This window comes from Ursus arctos, chromosome X (assembly GCF_023065955.2).
Source record: "Ursus arctos isolate Adak ecotype North America chromosome X, UrsArc2.0, whole genome shotgun sequence".
Taxonomy (NCBI): Eukaryota; Metazoa; Chordata; class Mammalia; order Carnivora; family Ursidae; genus Ursus; species Ursus arctos.
This window is the reverse complement of record NC_079873.1, coordinates 103,686,073-103,704,397: the sequence shown is the minus strand read 5'-3', so window position 1 is coordinate 103,704,397 and position 18,325 is coordinate 103,686,073. Positions and strand designations below refer to the sequence as shown.

The 18,325-nt window shown below is 44.1% G+C and overlaps 1 protein-coding gene across 2 annotated transcripts in view; it reads right to left on the bottom strand.

Annotated features, from left to right (window-relative positions):
* Positions 1 to 6,004: 6,004 nt before the first annotated feature.
* The window catches only part of ARHGAP36 (Rho GTPase activating protein 36), a 30,776-nt gene continuing 18,455 nt past the window's right edge, over positions 6,005 to 18,325 (bottom strand). Inside the window, exons 2-12 of one of the 2 annotated variants that reach the window (XM_026520595.4) lie at positions 13,713 to 13,871; positions 12,452 to 12,517; positions 11,694 to 11,929; positions 11,251 to 11,443; positions 10,985 to 11,040; positions 10,601 to 10,751; positions 10,008 to 10,156; positions 9,630 to 9,806; positions 9,296 to 9,393; positions 9,053 to 9,159; positions 6,005 to 7,272 (exon numbers count right to left, since the gene is read on the bottom strand). In XM_026520595.4, coding sequence (XP_026376380.1) covers positions 7,115 to 7,272; positions 9,053 to 9,159; positions 9,296 to 9,393; positions 9,630 to 9,806; positions 10,008 to 10,156; positions 10,601 to 10,751; positions 10,985 to 11,040; positions 11,251 to 11,443; positions 11,694 to 11,929; positions 12,452 to 12,517; positions 13,713 to 13,871 — 1,550 coding nt within the window. In that variant the 3' untranslated portion in view covers positions 6,005 to 7,114. Of the gene's footprint in view, positions 7,273 to 9,052; positions 9,160 to 9,295; positions 9,394 to 9,629; positions 9,807 to 10,007; positions 10,157 to 10,600; positions 10,752 to 10,984; positions 11,041 to 11,250; positions 11,444 to 11,693; positions 11,930 to 12,451; positions 12,518 to 13,712; positions 13,966 to 18,325 lie in introns of those variants that run through there. The other variant, XM_026520597.3, reaches the window with a different exon arrangement.

The following is an 18,325-nucleotide window of genomic DNA, read 5'->3' as shown; positions in this document are numbered from 1 at the left end:
TATCTATAATACACATATAATACATATAAAACTAAAAATTTATATTCTATTATCTAATATATTCTATTATATATTATAATATATAATATATTCTATTATATAATACATGTATTATATTATATATACATATTATATATTATATATACATATTTCTTAACCAGATTATTTGTTTATTAGGTGTTGAGTTTGAAAAGTTCTTTATAGATTTATATAGATTTTTATTTATATAATTATATATTATATAAGTATGTATATTATATAATATAATTATATAATATAATATATTATATATGTATTTAATATACATATAATATATATGTGTTTATATATATAGTGTGTGTGTGTGTGTATATATATATATATATATATATATATATATATATATAAATTCAGCCATAAGAAAAGAAGGAAATCCTGCAATTTGCAACAACACAGATGCACCTTGAAGGCATTATGCTAAGTGAAATAAGTCAAACAGAGAAAGACAAATACTGTGTGATCTCACTTATACGTAGACTCTTAAAACATCAAAGTCAGAAACAGAGTAGAATCACGGTTGTGGGAGCTAAGGGGTGGGAAAGAGGGAGGTATTGGTCAAAGGGTACAAACTTTCAATTATAAAATGATTAAGTTCCAGGGATCTAATGTACAGCATGATGGCAACAGTTTATAATACTGTATTGTATACTTGAAAGTTGCTATGAGAGTAGAGCTTTAAGGTTCTCTCACCACCACAACCACCACCACACAACAACGAAATGGTAATCATGTGACATAAAGGGCATGTTAACTAACCTTATTGCAGTAAATACTTTGCACCATATATGTATCAAGTTATCACATTGTACTCCTTAAACTTAAACTTACACAATGTTACATGTCAGTTATATCTCAATAAAGCTGGGGGGAAATTCTACATCCATCAAGAGAGATGGTACTAACATAAAAGTAAACAATAGAACCATCAGACAGAGAAAAAATGCAGAAATATACACAAAAGAAACGATCAACTGATTTTGGACAAAGTTGTATAGGCAATTAAATGGAGAAATTATAGTCTTTTCAATAAATGGTGCTAGAAAATGTGGATATATGTGTAAGACAAAAAATTGAACTTCAATCTATACCTCACACTATATACAAAATCAACTCAAAATAAATTGTAGATAGAAATAGAAAAACCAAAAATATAATTTTTATTTTTATTTTCTTAATATGATGTGTTACATTGATTAGCATCACTAGACTTTGGAGAAATGCAAATCAAAACCACAATGAGAAATGATTCACACCAATAGGAGGGCTGTAATCAAAAAGACATAATAAAAATGGCTGGCAAGGATGTAAAGAAATTGGAAATCTCATGCATCACTGGTAGGAATGTAAAATGGTACAGTCACTTTAAAAAAAACTGATGCACATATGAGTGAAACCATATGATAATTATCTTTCTCTGCTTGACTTATTTCACTTAGCATAAATTCTACTTAGAATATTAGCTATATGTTCACAGCTGAGAAATTAGATATTAAATGCTTGCTATGTCTGAAAAAAATTGTTTGACAGTTTCTCAAAAATGTTAAAAATAAAGTTTCCATATGACTCAGAAACTCCATTCGTAGGTATAATACTTAAGAGAAATAAAACCATATCTTCACAAAAACCTTGTACATAAATTTCATAGCAGCATTATTTATAATAAGAAAAAGGGAAAACCCATGTGGCTTTCAACTGATGATTGGATGAATAAAACTCCTTGGAATAAACATAACAGAAAACAGTAGGGGGCCTAGGGTGCAAAAAACCTCCTCACTCTCCGGGACTTGCACAACTTTTCAAGTGAGATCCTCCTTAAATTTTGTGCCCTAGGCTCCTCATCTCTTCACTGTAGTGTAGACTTTGGGTGAAATACTTAATGATTTGGGGAAAGGCAAACATTTTTATAAATGACGCCAATAGTAAGATCCTAAATTTTTTTAACATGATGATCAGAACTTCCTTAAAAAAAAAAAAACTTCAGCTTTTTGAAAGATTCTGTTAAGAGAATGAAAGACAAGTCACAAACGGGACAAAAAAAATAATCCAGAATGTATAACAAACTTTGAACTCTCTATCAAAAATCAGTTAAAAATAGGCAGAAGGGGAGGATAGACAGTGACTGTCAATTGGTATGTGGTTGCTTTTTTGGAGTGGTGAAAATAGGATTAAATTAGATTATGGAAATGGTTACACAACTCTGTGAATACACTTAAAATATTGAATTGTAAACTCTAAATTATAAATCGTATAATATGGAAATTATATCTAAATACATTTTTTAAAATATCCAGGAGACTTCTCCTCAGGACAAGATCACACGGACCTTTTTGTCCAAGCTCCTTCCTACTAAGTACAGCTATAAGCCCTGGAAACAACCAGAGCAAACCAAAGGAGAATTCTGAAAGAGGAAAGTATACTGTACTGGTTTGGGATCCCAAGACTGAAGAAACAGGCCAGTATCAAGACATCCTATGTCCTCTCACCTAACAGAAAAAGGTGATCCAGGCCTGCAATTTCTTGAATACCAGCTTCATTTTAGCAACAGAAGGTACCCCAAGAAGGCTCATTCTTCCTCTAGATCAAATGTAAGTCCCACCTACAATAGGTGAGCCAGGCAGCACTATAAATCAATAGCAGAAAGATCACAGAAAACTTTTAAAACACTTGGAAATGAAACTAACCTTCTAAATAATCCATGGGTCAAGGAGAAAGTCTCGAGGGAAATAAAATATATATATATATTGAGCAGAATGAAAATACAACATACCAAAACTTGTGGTACATTGTGAAAGTACTGAATGCTTACATTAGAAAAGAGAATAACGGTAATTTAAGTTCCTACCTAAAGAAACCAGAAAAGAAGAGGAAAGAAAACGAGAAAAAGCAGAAGAGAGGATGTATTTGAAATGAGTTAGAGTCAAAAGGGCTGTTATTTCATGGGAATAATGTAAAAACGGAATATGAATGAGCAGAGAATTAGAGAAGGAGATGACCTGGGGCATGTGAAAGGATTGCTGAGTGGCCTGAGGAACCAGCTCAGGTTGGAAATTCTATTAGATGCACCAATATGTGGAGTGCCGCTCCTTTCTCTCACAGTGGTCATTATGAGATTGGAGAGATCAGATTTTCAGAACACCTCAAACCTGAGACTAACTAGCACAGATATGGTATTTGGAGGGCAAGGGGTTGAAGATGTGGTCAGTTTTAAATCAATATGCCTTGACATCTGGCTGGGTAAGAAAAGAAATAAAGAGGAAAGGAAGGACTCTGGGCACTTCAAAGAGGCCAAATAGCAGATGACGTGGCACCCAGCCACTGTTAGGAGATTTGAGTCACAGTGGGAAATTGAACTTAAGTCTTCGGAAGTCCAGTCATGCCCAGTGATGCCAAGTGGCTGGGGGTGGTTGAAGTGCTAAGAAGCGAAAGTCGAGGTGGTGAAGCCAGAGTGTGTGTGGGACAGGTCTTTCATACGGTTATTATTGAGGTCCCCCTAGGATGAGGACAGGACTTGAAGTGTGGAGAAAGCCTATTGAAATCGCCCTTAGAGTATGGGGAAGAGTGAGGATAATACCCGCATCTCCTCACCAATCTCAGCTCAAACCCTCTGGTTAGCAGTCAGCACTGGGGAGAAAAGTAAGGGAAACAATAAGATCTGGGACAAAACCTGGTTTCAGGGAAGGCCAGAAAGTGAAAGGAATGGTTTGAAACAATTTACTTTCCTGCTTATTATCTGGCTTTTGTGTTGGTTTTTAAGCTGAGTGGGGAAACCACAGGAAAACTCTTCTGGGGACACATTTTACTATTTTAGTCCCGTAAAGTTCTGGGAATGGCAGTCAGAAGGTTTGTCTGAATATTAATCCAAATCTCCACCTCAAGCAAGTTGTTGCCCTTGTGTGACCAAAAATAACAAAAGAGTTGGAATGGATGAGCTCTATATTTCCCCCTGGCTTTAATATCTGTGGGACCTAGATGCAAATGCTAGCATCCACCTGAGATAGCAGTTATTGTCTAACATCTTGTCCCATGTAGAAAGAAAGGACCTAGTAGGAAGGGACATGAAATTTCCTTTTTGAAAGTGCAAATCCCATCCAAAAAACTGCCCAACGATATCACCATGCATCTTCTTGTCAGAGGAAGAATTCTAAAATGGATGGCCCAGCATAATCTAGTGGTTAAACACTCCAGCTTTGGAGACTGGCTGTTTTCCGCTAACCAGATGTGTCATTTGGGCAGATGATTTTACCTCTCTGTATATCATTTTCTTCAAGACAAAAATGAGGATTACAGTAGCATGTATCTCACAGAGTGGCAAATATTAAATAAAATGATGCATGTAAAGCTTCAAACCCAGTGGCAGACACTTTGGAGGAACTCAGTATGTGTCAACTACCATCATAATAATGATTATAATTATTATGGGAGGGAGCTGATATTACATTTCTGCTCCCTGTAAAACTCTATGCGAGGAAATATCCTAAAGCGAAGTGTGCAAAAATAAATGATACACATTTCATTTTCTGGAGCCCTGTCCCTGATATGGGAAATTTCCAAGCATGTCATGAAGTCTTAAGTTTTCAAGAAAGGTTGGAGGTCCCATCAATCAAACAGCTACAAGTTCTTCTCTTACCCCTAAAAATCATAGATTTCCAGATGTTTTCAGGTTTTCATTTTTCACCAGTCCAGGGGGGGAATTTCTCCATTGAGAATGTCTAGCGGTCTTTCCCTTTATTCCCCTCCTTTCCCCTTTAGAGGCCCTCCTCTTAAGCTTCATTCTTTCCCCTACATCTCCTTCATCCCTCCTTAACCATTTATTCTACTTTAACTCTTCAAATACAGTTCTTCCCCTGTCTTCCATTTTACTTTTTACTCCACTTTCCTCTTTATCTTATATCCTCCTCCCCTTTATTCCATGTCACCCCTCCCTCACCTTTATTCCCCATCACCCTTTCCTTTTATCCCATACCCCCTCCCCTTTATTCCATGTCACCTGCCCATCACCTCTGCCTCTTTATTCCCCATCACCTCTGCTTTTTATTCCCCATAAACCCCCTTTTGTCCCCATCACCTCCATCCCTTTATCTCACAATACCCTTCCCCTTCATACCCCATCACCTCCTCCTCTTTATTCCCCATCACTCTCCCTTTTATCCCATAGCCCCCTCCCCTTTATCCTATATCCCTCCTCCCCTTTATTCCATGTCACCCACCCCTCCTCTTTATTCCCCATCACCCCTGTTTTTTATTCCCCTTAACCCCCTTTTGTCCTCATCACATCCACCCCTTTATCCCACATCACCCCCTCCCCTTTATCCCACAACACCCTTCCCCTTCATACCCCATTACCTTTGCCCCTTTATTCCCCATCATCCCTCCCTTTTATCCCACTTATTCTACTTTAACTCTTCCATTCTCTTTAATCAACCACAGCTCTTCCCCTGTCTTCCATTTTATGCCTTTTTGCTGCCCATCGCCCTCTTCTTCTTTATCCCATACCCCCCCTCCCCTTTATTCCATGTCACCCATCCCTCCCCTTTATTCTCCATCACCACCTGTTTATTTCCATCACCCCTGCTTTTTATCCCCCATAACCTCCCTTTATCTCCATCACATCCATCCCTTTATCCCACATCACCCTTCCCCTTCATACCCCAGCACCTCCTAATTCCCCATCACTCCTCCCCTTTTGTCCCCACCCCTTTATTCCAAATCATCCTTCCCCTTTATTCATTAACCCTCCCCTTTATTCCATGTCATCTCACCCAGCTATTTCCCCATTATCCCTCCCTTTTATTCCACATCTTCCCATTTGCTTTATTTCATTCCTCTCCATCCCATTATTCCATGTCATCCTTTCTCCTTTATTCCTCTTCCCTACTTCTTCTCCCCCTTCAGCTCCAATCAGAGCTCTCCAACTCACCAACACAATTTTCAAGTTAAAAAACATACACACACAGTAAGCCATGAATATGCTACTGTCACAATACAGATGTTTATTAACGATTAAATGCCAGAGAAGTTTTAGCAATCACAAATCTTCGAGCTCTGTGGTTGTTACCCATTGTGTGATCAATTTCTATCCCTCAATACAATACATTCTTCATTCTATGGACCTTAGCAGTTGTTACCCATCAATATCAGCTATAATTTTGGATGTCATACATAACCCATATCTGTGTGTTACCAGAGCATGTCCCGCAAATTTGTACCGTCCTGCATAGAGGAACTACAGAGACGATAGTTAAGAACATTTGTAATCAGGTGACTTTAGCTACTTGGAACTATGTGTTTCTACCTAACTAGCTGTTTTGCTGACAACAGGATGTGAACTCCAGCTGTCTGTAAAACAGATCTAGGTAATAAAATCAAATTTTTCCTCTAACTTTTGATCCCAGAAGGCTAGTTAGGCTTACATTTGAGGTTTCCCTGTTAGTGTGACCTGAGCCAAACTGCACAGAATTTTGGGAGTGGCCACTGGATGAGCCATTGATCTAAATAATTTGGCGGGGTGGTGGGGGGGAATCCTGAGGTGGTGGAATTGCTGCGGGGACATGGCTATGAGTTGGTGTGACATGGTTTAGCATTAATTATTTGTCAGCTGTCAGTAGGCTGACCTAACGTCCTAGCATGCCTCTTGAGGGCCTTTCCAATTGAGCTCTCGGGAGGAGGGAAGGAAAGTCAGGAAAAACATGCAATTCCCTTTTGGGGGGAGGGAAAGCACCTCGAGATTTGTGAGCTTCTCTGGGACAAGGTATTTACCACAAATGTCACATCAATTAAAGGAAGGGCTGCAGTGTGGGAAAGCCAAGATCAGGGGCAAAAGAGAAAGGCAAGGTAGCACCAGGGAGCCTGGGCATGACACAGAAACATCTCTGCTTTTACTAGCGATAGGGACCAAACATTCCCAGTGAAGGGGCTGGCAGTATGTTTGGAATTCTCAGCCTGACCAGAGCATCAGGTGGAAATCCTTCTTACCCTCAGATCTTTACCTTCAACACTCTCCTCAATGTTTCCTGTGACATCCCAGGTCTACCCCCACCCTTTTCCCCTGTCCGGCACCTTATAGAAGGAAAAACATCTAAGGAAAGAAGTAGCCGATGCCAGTTTTGGCCTGTTTCTCCCGGGGAACACGGAGCAATGGGCGGTCTTGCTCCGGAATGGGGGGGTTACCCGCTCCTTCCTCATCGTCATGGGAACGGGCAGTGCCGGGAGGCACAGCTGGCTCCTCAGAGGAACCTGGAAAATAGTAACAATGTTAACTCCTATGTTTCTAGACTTTATACTTTGCACAGCATCCAAGGGACTAAGACCTAATTTTGCCCTTCAAATACAATACGAGGCAAGAAGTTAAGGATAGGAATGAGTATCCCCATTTGACATGTTAAGAAAACTGCAGCCTAACAGTAGAACATAGATCTCTAAATCTAAGCCCACTGTGAAAGTTTGTGGGTGTAGGGCTAAATTAGAGAAGAGAAAGAGTGAGACAGATACCCCGTGCTCAGAGCAAATGGACAATACCACTGGGAAGGCGGGGAAGAGGGAGGCCTCCTAACAACCACCACCACCCGACAACCAGCTTGACTAATTTCACTAAGCAAATGAGTAACAAAGCTGGAGCCAGAAGCTTACAGCACTTCATGGAGGGGAGAAAGCAGGTCATCAATGACTCTGGGGAGGACTTGTGGTTCATGACTTGGCCAGGCCGAGACTTGTTTTTAAGGAGGGTGGTATCTACAGAAAATGTAACATCTGCATCTTTTTTATGGATTGCCTTGGGACTCCAAACTTCTTTGGAGTCAAGATCGTTAGGCATCAGGACAGCTTCCACATTCATGATTTCTTCAAGACTGGCAGCCAGGTCTGGCTGAGGATCTGGAATTGTGCTGAGAATGGAGACTTATTCAGGCTCTGGAGCCAAACTGCTAACTTTGTCCTCTTCAAAACTGTTGGTGTGGTCTTTCTGAGAACTGGGAGTTTTGTTTTGAACTTGAGCATCCTCAGGATCTGGAACCACATTAAGAACTGAGTCTTTTTCAAGATTGAGTTTTTCTTTAGAGTTTTGGATTCCACTGACATCAGAGGCTTCTTCGTGTCCCAGGATTTCTTCAGCATCTGAGGCTTCTTCACTGTTTGGGACTCCACTCACATCTGAGGATTCTTCCTGGTCTTGAATTTCATCAAAATCAGACACATCTTCAGGGCTTGTTACCACATGGGAGAGCTGGGACCTCTTCAGGGTTGGAGTCTTCTTCAGAGACTGCAATTCCATTGACTTCTGGGGTTTCTTCGTGGTCTGGAATTGCTTTGGCATTTGAAGATTCATCATTTGGGATTTCATCAAGAGCTGGGACCTCTTCAAGATTGGGATCTTCTTCAGAATCTGGGTTTTCATCATTACCTGAAGCATCTGAGTGGTCTGGGATTTCATCAGTGTCTGGGGCTTCTTCATTGTTCAGGATTACATGGAGATAGGGAATTTCTGCGAGGTCAAGATTTTGGTTGTCTTCAAAAACTAGTCCTTCTTCAAGGTCAGGGTTTGGGTTTTCTCCAAGATTTGGGATTTCTTGCACATCTGGGGCTTCTTCAGTGTCTGGGACCATATCAAAACATGGTATTTCTTCAAAGTCTGGGATTTCAATGAGTTCAGGAACTTCATCATCAGGGTCTAGTATATCTTCAAGGGGCAGAAGATCATCAAAATTCAGGGTATCATCAACATCGTCATCATCATCGTCACCATTGTCATTATCTTCTTCATCAAGCTCGGGGATGCCTTCGAGATGTGGGCCTTGAATCTCAAGGTCATTTGGGATCTCGAGACCTTGAACTTCCCCAAAGACTACTCCTTGATTGAGATACTCAAATACTAGCTCTTCATGAGCTGACACATCTTCCTCAGAGGACTCATCTTCCTCAAGGGGCTCGTCTTCAGCAAGGACCTGGCCTTCAGGAAGGGCCTGACCTTCACCAGGGGACTGACCTTCACCAAGGGCCTGACCTCCAGCAGGGAACTGACCTTCATCAAAGGGCTTGCTCTGAGCAAGGACAGCAGCCCGGGCTTCAGCAGAATTTTCCACTGGATCAGAAAGTAAAGCATCCTCTTCCATCTTTATTCGTGCACTCCTGGATAGGAATGAATTTGAAAAAGCAAGTCAGTTTTTATACTGAGGTTGTCGAACATGATGGTGGTCTGGGATTAGAAGCCCTCACAGGTGATGCTGCTTCAGGCCAAGCTAAAACAAACCAAGAAAACACTCACTGGATCTTCCTCAAATTCCTGCGTCTGATAAAATCCAGGGCTTCAGGACTGGATTTCCACACGCGCTTAGCAACCTGCTTCTGAATATGGGGAGGCACCTGAGGGTAAAATGAGCAATGTTAGCCTTTATTACATGACATTTTAAAATTTAGACTCATCTCTATCAGGTACCCAGGACTGAAGGCACCATGTCCAGCTAATGCAGGAGGAATTTCTGGAAGATTTGGTGGCTGCTTGCTTTGGCTACCCTCGGGGATGCATGTACGTCTCTCCCTTGCCTTGTGAATAGGAGAGAGAAAGCTGTGAAATAAGTTTGTCCAGAGGTTCCACTTACCTGGAAAAGGATATCCCAGTTATCAATCATGGCACGGACCACATTGACAGAAGCAACATAGTGATCAATCCCCAGTCTTGTCTTCCTGGACTCCCTCTTGGCAAATCTCCCCTTCTTCAGGAGAGCAGAACCAAACACCAGAGCCAAATTGGTGGAAGTCATACGGTTGCCTGAAACCTACAAAAAAGGAAAGCAGAAAGTGATCAACCCTGCGGTGCTGATGGAAATGACACAAATATAAATGACTCTTTTTGTTCTTGTTTCCCTTTCCCACTGTGTGTCTTTGTCTCTCTCTCATATACTCCCACACATGTCCCCTACTGTTCTCATTACCCTTTTCCAGAGTTTGTTTTTTTGTTTTTGTTTTGTTTTGTTTACCAATTGTCCATCAATGCCAATGGAGTCCTCGCAGTTCTCAGTGATTTTATGCAAGGCCTTCAGCAGACGCTCCAGGGTGTCACTATGGCAGGGTGGCATCAGGTAAACCAGCAGTTGCAGGGCAGAAAGCTGATCCTGTGGCTTTAGAGCTAGAAGAAGGAAAACAGGAGCTGGCTCAGGGGGCTAGCCTTGGCAGCAACCTGATACCAAGAGAGATGTGATGATGCTTGAAAACTGAGGAAGGCTATGGAGAAAGTACCCAAGCATCTTGTCTTTATTCATTCCGAAAGCATTTGGGCTCAGGAACCCTAAAAGCAAGAAAGTGCTCCCATCAAAATCAGACCCCTTCTATAGAACCTAGGTTCTTCTTTGTCCTGAGAGGGCACACACAGCTTCAAGAAGCCCTAGAGAAATTTCCAAACAATAGACTTACAATGGACTATTAAGAGATGCAAGGAAAGTAATCTAGGTAGGTGTTTTCATCTTCTGATTTTTATTCCTTCAGTTCCTTGGGGTCCTGCAGCCAGAGCTCTGTCCTGAGACCCCCATACTATTTCCTTTCCTTGCCTAAGAAGGGAGAGCAGAAGACTCACTTGCTGTCAGAAGGAAGGACATGTACAGATCATCGGGCAGCAGAGAGTCCTTCATGTCACGGAAAAACTCCTTGAGGAGTGCAGCCACATCATGCACATTCTGAGTGTCATCCAGCACGACGTCCAGACCTTGATCAAATTCTTCACGGAGCTAGGAAAAACGGAGAGAATGCATGGACCCTCTGCCCTGCCCACCACAGGCCACCTCCTGTCTCAAGCTTCAGTGGAGGGAGCTGGCAACATGGTGTGCCTGAGGGGCTAGAAGGAAGACCTTGATTCCCCCCTACACACCAGTCATGAAACTCCTCTCAGGTCTGTGGGGAAGACCCCCCCACACACACACACACCCCTGCTTTTACGTAAGTATAAACATAACCAATTTACCTCACGCACTCTCTCCTCCGAGTATTCCAGGGTGAAAATCCCCACCGCGTTTAAGCCTAAAAGAAAAGACCAAGGAATGCTAGGTATCTCTGGGCCCCTTCCCCACTGCATTTCCCTTCTCCCCAGCTGAATCCCAACCCCAATTGGCAGAGGAATGCTCCCATTTTCGAACCTTGAACTATTTTCTCTCCCCATTTCTAGAACACCATTCTTTCCCTTTAATTGCCTCCTACCTTGATTTAACCATCATTTTCAGGGCCACTTACCATGTTTTTCAATGAAGCTGCAGCAAGCCTCAACGACCTGAGGGATTTGTTTAGCAATCGGATTGAGGCTCATCTTCCTTTTGGATCCCAGAAGTCGCTGGCCAATTGGAAAGGAAATCTTGGAAAGTTGCAGGGTCTGCAGCAGCAGGGCCCCATCCTCCAGTTCTGCCAGGCTGTCCACAGATACTGCACCCTGTGGAGAAACCCAAACTATCTTAAAAATGGGGTGGGTAGGAGGGTCCCTTCAGACCTTCCTGGGGATTGTGTCATATTCATAACAGGGGACATTCTGTCCGTGGCAAGCCAATTACACCCCTCCAACCTGTTCTGTTCACCTCCCCCTTCCTCTGAGGACACAGGCCTTGACCCTTCCGCCCCCCCACCCCATCCCTGGATGCCTCAGGAAACGCCACTGCCTGAACCTAGAGAGTTGTTTAACTCACTCGACGCCCACGGCGAGTAAACTCCCGAGGCAAGGAGGGCTCATCCCGCCTGCGACTGAAAAAGCGCCTGATGCGGCCAAACAGCCTTTGCACCACGTTTCCCCGACGACGGCCCGACGCCTGACCAGTGGATTCTTCAATCTGCATCGTTGCTGTTAGTTCAAGATGCTTGCGGCGGGTAAGCTCGTTCACCAGCACCTCTTCCAGACGAATGCCAAATGTCTTGAGTGATACGGCTGGGGAGCCAGGGAGAGAAAGAATGAGAAACGTCAACGCTCCGCGGCACTTAAATCAGGAGGAACTGCAGGGCCTGTGGCACTCCTCTCAGCAACCGCCTGCAGCCAACCCCACCCCTCCAGACCCGCAGCGCCCCTCCCCAGGGAGTGAGCCGAAAAGACCCTGCAGTGGTTTGGCGGAAGGATTCAGCTCCAATCAAACAACCCTGACGGAACTCAAGGTCCATGCCTTAAGTCCTGCCAGGGGGTGATAGCCTCCAAGCAATGAGGGCAGTTTCTTCTGGGCGATCCGTCTGGGGTGGGTGCACCGAGAAGGCTTAGGCAGATCAGCTGGGACCGCCCCGTGCCTGCAGCTAGTGCGCCATTTCCTGAAATCATCCTCTATGGGGTTGCGGGGGGGGGGGGTGCCCCCAGAAGCGGTGAGCACTGCCCAGCCTCCAGTAGCCAGGGACACAATACAAGGGGGTGGGGGGTTGGCAGCATCCCATTTAGCTCCTAAGAAAAGTTAAGAGAGCCCCTCACCCCTCTGCTGTCCTCTCAGAATCAGAAACCACTTCTCAAAGGTGTTTGGACGGTCAATAGGTAGAGCTACAGGAAGAGAAAAAGAAAAGACACGCACACTCACACAAAAAGGATTTAATAAATGTCGAAAATACTGCAATGTATTGATCCACAGGGAGGGGAGTGGCAAACAGCCCGGTGCAGCGTGTTGAAAGTGTTGTGCTTTCTCCCAACCTCAGTTTCCCCGTTTGACAATGGGACCAAGCCTATTTACCACACCTGAGACTCGAAGAATTTAACCAGATCAGACGGTTGGAGGCGCCGCGTGCGCACCGCACACGGTGTCACACGCGGCAGTAGCTCCACACAAGGCTTCAAGCTTCAGTTGCCGGCTCTGAGGCGCCGGAACAGTGCAACAGGCTAGGGGAGGGGCTCCGCCTGCGGCGCGGCGGCAAATAGGGGTCGCCAAGTTCCTGCGGGCTCGCACGAGCCCAGGCTGCCGTCGGCTCCACGCGCCAAGGCCGAGAAGCGGCGACTTGCGCGGTCCCAGGGCTCAGACCCCCGCAGCGGGGTCTTCTCGACTCTCCTGCGGCGCCCTCAGGCCGCTCGCGCTGCGCGCGCCTGGTGAACCCACCGCCCCCCGCATTTTTCACTGCCGCAGGGGCGCCCCTCGGCCCGCGCGCCCCCTCCCGCCTCCCCTGGGCTGCCGAGTCCGCCCGCACCCCCGGCATCCTGCACGCTCGGACCCCATCCAGGGTTTTGTCCCTCTCGCTCACCCGCAGCTGGCTGAGGTGGGCAGCGCTCGCAGCGCACCTCCCGCCAGTGCTCCCGCGCACACAGCCCTCCCGCTCTGAGCCCAGATTGGCGCGTCTCTCCCACTGTCTCGCTATCTCCCTGGACTCGCCGTCTCTCGAGCGCGTTGTCTCTGTGCGTACCGGCCCTTTCTCAGAGTGTCCCTCTTCGCCTCTGCCTCGCTCTGGCTCGTTCGCGCAACGCACCTGGTGCGTCAGTCTCTTCACCTGCCCTCTGTCCACCTGTCTGTCCCTGCCCACCCGCCTGCTTGTCTGACCGCCCCTCAAGCCCCCCAGGCTTCGACCCAACTCAACTAATCTTGGTCTCCCCCACAATTCAAACACCCTTCAACTCCCACTTCCTCAGTGGTCCCGGCGCCTGGCGACCCAAGGGGGAGCCCCTCCCACCCTCCTGGACCCCCGACTCAGCGCGTCCCGACCGGGGGTCCGTTCGCCCGAAGACGGGGACGCCACGCTCCGGGCCGGCTCACCTCTGTCAGGTTTGAATTCAGAGAGGAAATGTCTGGCCACGAGTTCGTGGTAAGCAGTCTCTTGCAGCTTCAGACGCTCCAGCTCGGACAGACTGTGTATTGATATCATCTTCGTCCTGCGGTCCGGATTGTGTCCTGGGGCTCCTCCCAGGACGTTCACTAAAAAAATGAAGGCGGACAGTAACAGCAAAGGGGGCATGATTCTGGGGCACAGTGTCCTTGCTGCCTTCAGAAAAGGATTGCAGCCACCCATTCTGGAATCGAATGATTATCAAGGCTGCATCATCCAATTGTCACTGGACCTGGTGGAAGGAGCTATGGGGGGTAGGGAGGGTGGCAAAAGGGGAGGGAAAACTGGGAGGCGGCTTCACCCTCAAGCAGAGATGCCTCTGGTAGCGTATTAAAAAAAAAAAAAAAAACTTAAAAAAATCAGCCCTGAACCGACAGTCCAGAAAAGAGAAAACCCAGTTAGGAAGGGGGGGGGGGAGGACAGAAATCAAAAAAAGAAAGAAAAGGAAAAAAAGAAAAAAGAAAAAATAAGGAAAAAAAGATTAAAAAGAAAATCAACCAACCTTATTCACAATTTTAAAATGTACACTGAGACAAGAATAAGGTAATATTGTGCATCAGTTAATTAGAATAGTGATGGAGTTCATTTTTATTTTTTAATGATACTACTCTATGCTGTCCAGTTTGGATGAAATGGGCACATCCATCTAGGTTAGGAACACCGAAAATTTGTACAACTCTTCCAGAAAGCAAACTGGACACATAAGTATGGAGCCAAATATCATCCCCAGGCCCTTTGACCCAGTAATTCCCTTCTAGGAATCTATCCTAATGAAATCTTCCTCTGGACAGGAAAAACCATATGTACATGAGCCATAACAGGAAAACATGTAAGGGGAAAAAGCTAGCCCAGCAACAAGACTATTATATAAATTATGGAATGACCACAGTCTAGGAAATTATGTAATCATTAAAGTGATATTTACAAAGAGCTTTTAAACAGCAAATACAAAATATAGAATTGTATTAATTATGATTACAACCATGTGAAGAAAAAATGCTTAAAAATAAAAGACTGAAAGAAATGCACCCCAATATGAACAGCATCTGTATTAAGTGGTAGGATTTTGTTTGCCTTTTGCCTTTTCTCTATTTACCAAAAACTGTGCAACTTGATTAAATGATTTTTGTTCATGAAAAAAACACCAGTTTGTACCAAAACAAACAAACATCATTTTGAAGACATTTCTAGTAAGACTCCATGCTACAGGATTGGTGATCAGAGTGAAGTTTGACTTAGTGTACTGGCAAACCTGTTTTATATGTTTCTTCTCCATGGTACCCACTATCTCACTGCTCCCGGGCTACATAGGGTCCCCCAGTGGGGATCTCCCTGGACCCCACACAGCATTCTTTCCTGCACATCCTGACCTCTATTACTCATTTGTTCTTCCATTCTTTCATTTTTTAAAAATCTATATGAACTGCCCACCTTGTGCCAGGCACTAAAGATTCAAATATAGCAAGATAATACTACTCTTCTCATAAAGGATCTAACAGTGCCATGAAGGAGATACACAGGGTGGCAACAATTTACAAAACCTTGTGGTAAGTCAATGGCCAAGATATAAACAAAATACTATGAGAGCAGAAAGGAGGAAACATCTAAATCTGCCTGGAGATAGGGAATGGGGAAACGTCCAGAAAGAGAACAGCTTGTGCAAAGGCAGAGAGATGGGAGAGAGGTTGTTATATTCTTGAAGCTGTCTAAAGGGGATGGAAGGAGATAAATCTGCATAGGCAGGGATGAGCTCAGGAATGGCCCTGTAAGCCGTGTTATGGAGCTGGACCTTCTCCTGAAGGCAGTAGGGAACTACTGCAGGGCTTTCAGCAGGTAGTGACAGAGTCAGAGCTGCAGTTGGAAAAAGCACAGGGAACAGTGAAAAGCCTGGTTTGGGTAGAGAGTCTGAAGTAAGTAGATCAGCCAAGAGGCAAAGAGATGCTGATACAAGCCAGTGTCACTGGGGCTGGGTCAGGGGATGGATTTTATGGGTAGAATTGATGGAATTTAGGGGAATTGTAATAAAAAGGAAAGAATTTAGGACAGCTCCAAAGGTTATGGTTTGGGTGAATGAGTGGATGCTGGTTCTTAAGAGAGAAAATAATTTGGGGGAACTAAACCTTTTGACAAGAAGGGAAGTGGTCACATGCCTTTTTTTCCCTGAGCTCCCCTTTGCCGGGGAGTTTTATGGTAATATTCTATTTATTATAATTGAGTTGGGGAGGGGCTTAAATTCCAAAGATCAGGTAATGTGACTTTAACAGAGGAAAAGTAGGTAGGAGTCTATCATTCAAAAATCTAATAAATGAGCTCTGTCCAAAACAAACACACAAACAAACCCACAGACCCACAAAATCCCACCCCTCTTTTGTTTCCAAAATTCTCTTTTGCCCACTTTCCTTAATAGCCAAAGTCATGCATGTCAATAATAAATTCCTGCCAGATAACTGAAGTCCAGTATGAGAAAAGACGAGGGGTCTTTCTATGGCTTCGGAACTGAGCTAGGAGGAAAACCCTTAGCATGGATCTTGTTAAAGCTACTTCAACTGCAAAACACCAACCCCTGGACTCAAGGTGAATGCCTAAGCCCAACCACCAAACTGCATCCACAAAAATGATCATTTTAAAGAAAGATACATGCACAGCACCCACCTCTGTCCCAGACTAATTCTCTAGCAAGCCCCCATTCACAATAGCAGGTCCCAGAACCTACTAGCTCAGGGTCTCATCCTGACACATACAACCTAGCTCTGGCTGAATTTTTCTGACATTACTTCCCCTTTCCCCCCTTTCTCTCCTTTCCCCCCGTTCTCCCTTTTTCCCCCTCTTTCCCCTTGCCCCAATTCAGACATTTTTTTGGTACCTGCTTTGGAGCTGCAGCTAGTTCTTCCAAGGCTTCCCAGATCTGGTCATCCAAAGAGTAGGCTGGATCTTTAGCCCAAAAATCAAGATGAAAATCAATCCTTCTTTCCCCCCAAAATAAGGTAAGAACAAACAAGAAAACCTCAAAACAACACCAGCCCAACGAGAGAGAGAGAGAGAGAGAGAGAGGGAGAGAGGGAGAGAAAGAGAGAGAGGGAGAGAGAGGGAAAAGCCTTTGAGAGATGAGTCAGCCTCGATGCTTACAATTACGAAGGAAATCAAAGGCCTTAGAATAAACCGTTTGTCATTGCCTCCTGCTCAAAGATAGAGGGCTAAACTTAAGAGCAATCATATGCTGCAGTTGTGCCAGTAAAATTGACACTGTCTTGCTTGCCTTCAAGTGTCTCAAGGCACCAGGAGAATAAGCAGAGTTAGGGAGGCCAGTGTGCCCAGACAGGAAGCTAATGGAAAGGGTGGAGAGGGGGGACAAGTAAGCAGGCTTCAACACCACCAAGACAGAGAGGCATGTAGCAGGTTCTTGAGATCTGAATACTTGTCCTCAGGCCTGGTTTTCCAAGCTCCTCACAGGGAACAAGGTGCCAAGAGACCTCTGTGTCTCCAAAGTGCCTTCCCCTTCCCCCTTCAGCATGCCATGGGGCTGGCCTGAAGTGACCATGATATCAAAAAATACAGAAGGAAGGAGAAAGTGGGGTCTCTCAGTTTCAGCCTAAAATTCAAGACATTTGCAAAAACAATATCCTTAGACAAATATCTGTAGTGGCTCATGGAGTTAGAGCTAAGTAGAACTAAGTGCAAAGCAGAGCTTTACAGTTTCTTAGCTGTGTGACCATAGGAAAATTAGTTGAATTCTCTGAGCCTCAGTGGCTTCCTCTATAAAATGGGGAAATGATACAATACCCATTTCAGCAGTTGTGTGAGAATTAAATGAGTAATGTTTGTGTGATACTTAGCACTGGTTTTAAAAAACACATTGATCTTGAAGGTTCTTCGCAACAGGCGTGATTTTACCAGAAAATATCAGGTTTCAAAATTACATAAAATTAAAATAGGTAAAGAGATCTCAGGAGACTGTTGGGAAGATCTTTCTTCTTCAATCTCCAATGGCATCAGGGGCAAGTCTTTTAAAAATCCCATCCTACAAAATTAAGAAAAACTAACTTCATAGGTCCATATTTCAAACGCTATTATTCAGGTTAATAAATATGCTTATATGCCTCAAAATTTATTTTTCTTTCAAACCATCCAATTTTGCATTGTCATTGGCAAAAGAAAGTGTAATTGTATTTAGATACGTTAAGGGGTTAGGATATTAGCAGATGCCAAAAGAGAGAGTTTGAACAAAGAGCAGAGGGACACCCAGAGCAAGTCTCCAATGATACAAAAAGGGGAAACACATATAAGTGGCATCAAGCTTGTTCCTCACATCCTCCCGAAATGCATGGCACAGATGGAGAAACAAATTAACGTCAGAAAGGTCACCCGCTTTGACATTGTGAGGACAGAAATGCTTTCAGTGAGGCATAAACCCACAGCCCTCACATTTTGGAAGACTAATTTACTCCATTGCCCCCATAAAATAGTTTGGGATGGAGCAGGGCTCACTAGTAAACACCTATGAGAATAAAAGTAGGGACTGCATTGATGCCATCATTCGAATCCT